Source organism: Hipposideros armiger, unplaced genomic scaffold, assembly GCF_001890085.2.
Source record: "Hipposideros armiger isolate ML-2016 unplaced genomic scaffold, ASM189008v1 scaffold_133, whole genome shotgun sequence".
NCBI lineage: Eukaryota > Metazoa > Chordata > Mammalia > Chiroptera > Hipposideridae > Hipposideros > Hipposideros armiger.
Genome location: NW_017731483.1, coordinates 346,938 through 352,986, shown reverse-complemented (window position 1 = coordinate 352,986; position 6,049 = coordinate 346,938). Strand labels below are relative to the sequence as shown.

Sequence of the window (6,049 nt, the reverse complement as noted above, 5' to 3'; positions counted from 1 at the left end):
GTTGCTTCACTGGCCCAAGTTGGCACCATCATTGCGCTCTTCCCAGGCGAGGCAGATCAGTCGCCGGCTTCTGGATGGCTGCTCACAGCGGCTGCTGGCCGCTCATGCTGGCTGCTGGCTACATACGGTAGCCCATGGCAACCCACTGCCACAGGGGCTGCAGCCTACGCCTTCGCCGGTGACTCACAGCAGCCCAGCTCCAGGTTGAGCTGTTGTTCTGCATCTTAGCTGTAGAGGGCAGCGTCACTGGCCCTCACATGTGGGATCCGAACCGGGGCCCTCTGGCGTCCCAAACCAGCGCTTAACCATCGCGCCACTCGGCCGGCCCATAAAAGACTTTTTTGGGGATTGTGTTGGGGAGGTCAAGATAGCGGTGGAAAATATAAGAATGAAGGGATACCTTGAAACGTCTAGCAGCAAAAAGGTACATACTTGGTGTATGAGAAGGGAAGGAGTGGCAGTAATGCTGACAGGAAGCAACTGTGGGGGGGAAATTAGCTGTGTTTTGGGCTTCATGACCTCAAACAAAGTGATGATTGAAATTAGAAGAGTGTTATATCTGCTTCAGTATAAGTGAAGAGGTCAGTTACACAGGCAATCAAATACTTTGGGATTAAAGTTGAATTATTTCACAATCCTTGTAGAAGGTGGCATTTAGCTGGGTCAAAGAAGGAGTCCCTTTTTTTCTGTGAATTAAACAAAAATGAAATATTCTATATATTGATGTGATAGTGGTTACATGGGTTTATACAGTTGTCAGACTCATCATATGATACCCTTAAAATGGGTGCATATTATTGTATGTAAATTCTGTCTAAATGAAATTGATTTACAAATGGGACTATGTTCCTGTGGCAAAAGGGGAGTCCTGTCGCTGGAGGTGCATGAGCAGCGGCTTGGTAACCGCTTGTCAGCAGCGTTGCAGTGGGACTTGCACACATCGGAGGGGAAACCCCACTCTGATTTTCCTTCTAACATTCCTTCTGCCCAGACACTTCATGAGTCACGATTTCTGTTGTGTCGCTGTAGGTGTTTCCATTTTATGTAGAATGATTTATTCTAGTTGATCTGAAACATTTAAGGTGTCATGATTTTAAAATGTATTAAAATTGTATTGGTGTAAAACGCAGGACAGTAAATTCGTTCTCTGCTCCCTACTGCATATCACACGTGGAAAGATTTCATGGCACATGCTGTATTCTTATTCCTAAAACATAATAATTTGTATTTATTGGATCAAGGGTGTTTTATTCCTAAGGCAGATTTGCCTGTTTTAAACTGACTCTTCAAAGAAAATAAGTTAGGGAGGTGTTTTTTTGTGTGGATTTTGTGTTTTTTTCCTATCAAACACAACATGACATGTAAATGCTTATTTGGATTTTTTTTTTTCCTCTCTTGGAAAGTGGATTCACTTGGAGAATAACATGCTTGCATGTTTGAATCAATTTTAGTGTGATATGCTTTTTCCTGTAAGGGTGCCACCGTTTTATTACCTAATAATTAAGTCACGCTCTTTTTTTTCATACAAGTGAATTTGTACTTAGGACCTGGTTTATCAGATGCTATTCATGAACTGCTATTAAGACTGCAAGGCTGCAGTACATGGCCCTGATTACAGGAATTAAAATAGTGTGTGTTGGCTCTCCGCTGCTCCCCAGCAGGACCGCACACTCATAATTCCTTTGCATCTAGTCTCAGCAGGAGAAGATTGACAGCATTGAAGACCATGTCAACAGTTCTGCTGTGAATGTTGAGGAGGGAACCAGAAACTTGGGGAAGGTAAGATTCTGCTCCCGCTGACAAATCAATGGTCCTCTGACTCCCAGGAATATGCAGTATTAACCCAATTGATCTGCTCTCTCTAACATTGAGGGAACCAGCAATTAAGGAAATAAGGAAGAAATGACACAGGTAGTGCAAGAAATCAATGGCTTTTGTAATATTCTGTTCCAGTATTCTACTCTTCATTCTGTCAGCAGAGACATTTTTTCAGAGAGCGAGAGCAAACCAAAGCCTCACCATAACATAAGGCATTTGGCGTTCCAATGGGCTATCTGCAGAGGTTCAGTGAGAGGCGTAGAGTGGGTTGCCAGAGTCCAGCAGGGTCAAAAGTCTGAGAACATGACAGCAGTGTAGAGTGGGGCCATCTATTCTCCATAGAAGGTTGCTTTTAACCCCAGGTATAGAGCGTGGAATAATCTCTGTGCAACATAAAAGCTTTGGGGTATCTGTGGCTGCTAAAACTGTCTAAGCCAGCTACATAGTTAGTGGATTGATTGTTTCCCAAGTAAAATCAATTTATCGCAGTCCACTCTTTGTAGCCCATTTCTCTAAATCCTGAGATCCGGAGTCATTGTAGTACCTGTGCAATACTTTCTCTCCCCCCGCCCCCGAATACAATCTCGAAGGTTAATTATGTACCAGGAGTTAAAGAGGCATTGCCAGAAGTAATGAAAGAAAAATGCACATCACCACAGGCAGATATTCTCAACTCAATTTCTAAATTGAATTTTTTTTTTTTTTTTACAGGCTGCAAAATACAAGCTGGCAGCTCTGCCTGTGGCAGGTGCACTCATCGGAGGAGTGGTGGGAGGTCCGCTTGGCCTCCTTGCAGGCTTCAAAGTGGCAGGAATTGCAGCTGCACTTGGTGGCGGGGTGTTGGGCTTCACAGGTGGAAAATTGATACAAAGAAAGAAACAGAAAATGATGGAGAAGCTCACTTCCAGCTGTCCAGATCTTCCCAGCCAAACTGACAAAAAATGCAGCTAAAAACCAAACTTAAGGATTGTTGGTGCCAACACGTCCATCCTAATGAGACCTTTGCTGCTGTTGGACACTCAGTCAGCATTTGGAACGTGATTCCATTCAGATAGTGGCTGTAGATGCTCCAGCGGGGTGGAGCTGTGATAAGTGGATGCGTTTTGTTGTTTGCTGGGGTGTTAATGGAGATGGTAGAGATTGAAGGGCCTGGGCTGAGGGTGTTCGTCAGGTAAAGTTTAAAGACTGCCAGGGAGCAGATTTTCTGCCTGGACATGTGAAAACTGAACCCATGAACTTCAATAAGGATATGAGATGCATGGACACGTTGGGTTATGGAAGAATAGTTTCTTTCCTAACCCAGACTTGGAGACCCTAAGGCTTCGCATATTATAAATATGCTTATTTATCTCCTAAATAGAGGCGTATTTAGGCCCGTTAGCAAAGAATGGGAGTTCAAGACCTTATCAAATAGGGAAATCAGAGTCTAGGGAGGGCACAGTGAGCTGCGGAACGGAGCCCGTTTGGTGAGCCCCGTTGCATTGTGGTCCATCTACAATATATTTGCTGGCGAAGGAAATTAACAGCGTAAGAAAATGGAAAGAAAGGCCCAACTTCTCTTTCAAATACCTTAATCTGTGACACCGGCTCCTTCTCTGAACTCTTCCTCTCTTTAGATAAAGAATCCGAAGTGGTAGGAGACAGTGTTACTAAGCCAATCGCCAAGCTCACGCTGTCAACCTGTATCTTAATACCTCAAAGATCTAGTACCCTCTGCTTTCCTTCCCTTGTAATTTTTTTTTTTTTTTTTTTTTTGCTGAGCGGCTGCTCAGCTCGGGCTGGACTCGAACCGCTGTTGCTCAGAGCTCAAACTCTTGAGCGAGCTCTTAACCAACTGAGCCACTTGGCCGGCCCNCGGCTGCTCAGCTCGGGCTGGACTCGAACCGCTGTTGCTCAGAGCTCAAACTCTTGAGCGAGCTCTTAACCAACTGAGCCACTTGGCCGGCCCCTCCTTCCCTTGTAATTTTGAAAAGTTCTCTGATTTATGGGGTGAATTTTACCTATATATATATATATATATAATGAGGGCTTTTCTCGTAATCTGCTTTTTTGTGTTGTCTCCCATCTCTATTCATCCTTTCCTATAACCTCTACGTAGAGAGAGAGAGAGAGAGAGAGAGAGAAGAGAGAGAGAGAGAGAGAGGGAAATCTCCAAATATTTCTAACATTGTTAGAGTTAGAGCTAAAAAATAAGCAGGGGTGGGGAATACCACATCATTTCTCGGGGCATCCTCCAGTTTCAAGGGGCTGATGTACCTGCCACACGGGGAATCTCTGACCCCAAGTCTTCCCAGCCAGCCCGCCCTTGGTGAAGCTAAGAACTAGCTTTCTACCTCACTTCTGTTACTGCCACCCTTTTCCCCAGGCTTTGCTGCCTCCTATGCTTTCCTTCACTTCTCACAGCTGCTATTTCTTCCCAAGAATGGCATTCATGCTTGCCTTTTCTCACATTCAAGATGATGATGCACAAAGCCTCGTGCCAAGACTCGGTCCTGATGAAGGATTTGTGGTGCTAATCCCAACACTTGACATTGACAGCAAGCATGGCACAGCCCAGCCAAATTATCCCAAATAGCAAAAAGGTTTTAAATTTAGAAAAAAAAGAATTTCAAATTATAGGAAGCCTCATTCTGTACCCCAGCTCATTTGAGACAGGAAGGAGCCACCTGTTGCCTTACTCTTTACTCTTCTCTGAGGATAGAGGAATGGGTACCTGTTCCACATCAGGTGTGAGCTTTCTCTGCTCAGGAGTCAGATTGATTGGGCAGTTGAATGGTTTATCACTTCTCTTTTGCTGCTTACTCTTAATAACTTTTATTGATTGCTACCTTTTACTTCTGTGTCTAATCTGGAGACCTTTGTCTTTCATACTTTTTGACTTACCAATGAATTCCAAAGAGAGAAAGCACCGTTTCTTATTGCCATTAAATAACTAGAAAACATCAAGTACTGTATTGCCGACTTGTATCTTTGATGTGATATCAAGAAGGAAGTACTTTGAATACGTGTCAGATTCTGATCCAGTATTTGATATTGTAAGGTTGGGATAATTACTTGTGAACTCCACCTTTTTTTTTTTTTTTTTCTGATCCTTGCTGTCCCTTTAGCACAGGATGTTTCAACCAGAACAAGGATCAGAATCACTGGGGTGCATATTTAAAACAAGAGTCCTAAGCTTCAATCCCCTTTATTGGCGATGCTAATAATGGCCAATCTGACCTGGTCAGCCAAAATTATAAATTGAAAGTATAGTTACATCAAGATTCAACAGGATCACTGAATTCCATAATTACTAGTATTCTACCCTCAAACATGGCCCAATCTTCATCACTGCATAATATTCCCACTCTGCCATCCCAAAACTGGGCTATGCTTTTTAGCCCATGATCTTAACACAACGAGGGAGGGACTCCTGGTACTGTCAGGCTGACTTTACATCGGGACCTGAAGGAGAAAGGAGGCCTGTACTGAAGGTCACGTTGTGTTTTGGGAGCTCTCATTTTTACTGAGGCATGATGGGATACAACTGTCTGTGCTCACACAGGCCTTTGATTTTTATAACAGCATTGGAATATTGCTCTAGCAGTCTTCATGATTAGGCAAGTTACAGTTCTTTAAAGAAATTTCCTAATTTAAAATTAGTTAGAAATTGTATCTAATTTTCCCATACTGGAACCTAATAGCCAACTTTTTGTAGAAATTTCTAGAAGTGTTTAATCAACTATAAGTAATAGACCTGTGATCTATAAAGTGGTTAGGAGTATAAATTAGTCAATATGACACAGAAACCAGTCTTAAAATTGAACTTAATGTCCTACAGTATCAGACTAAATTTATCTTCTCTATGATTTATGTCTTGTTTTCACTGCAACAAGTTAGAAGAACTTGGAATAAGTTCTTAAAGTTTACAGAGGCTCGTCTGCATAAAGGCAGCACTCCTAAACTCATTGGATATTACACTCTGGTAACTTCTCTGTAGAGGAGACTGAAACATTTTGGTTGTGACCCACGGTAAAAAAATGCACTTAAATCAAAACTCAGCATATACATGATGGAACAATACTTACCATTATGTGCAGTGCACTAATGGTAATTCTGTTTTTGTTTTTTTCAGTTTTTAAAATATGCTGGTTGCAACCTACCCAATTGATTTCATAATCTACCAATCAGTTGAGGCCCTTTGTTTGAAAACAAAACAAAACAAAACACCCTTATAGGGGAACTGATGTTC

General features: G+C 42.4%; 1 protein-coding gene across 1 annotated transcript in view; it reads left to right on the top strand.

The window, feature by feature from the left end:
* STX17 (syntaxin 17) overlaps positions 1–3,574 on the top strand; it is a 46,175-nt gene extending 42,601 nt beyond the window's left edge. Inside the window, exons 7-8 of the mRNA XM_019649464.1 lie at positions 1,693–1,779; positions 2,530–3,574. Of these exons, the coding sequence (XP_019505009.1) occupies positions 1,693–1,779; positions 2,530–2,769 (327 nt within the window). The 3' untranslated portion in view covers positions 2,770–3,574. The remainder of the gene's footprint in view (positions 1–1,692; positions 1,780–2,529) is intronic.
* Positions 3,575–6,049: the final 2,475 nt, after the last annotated feature.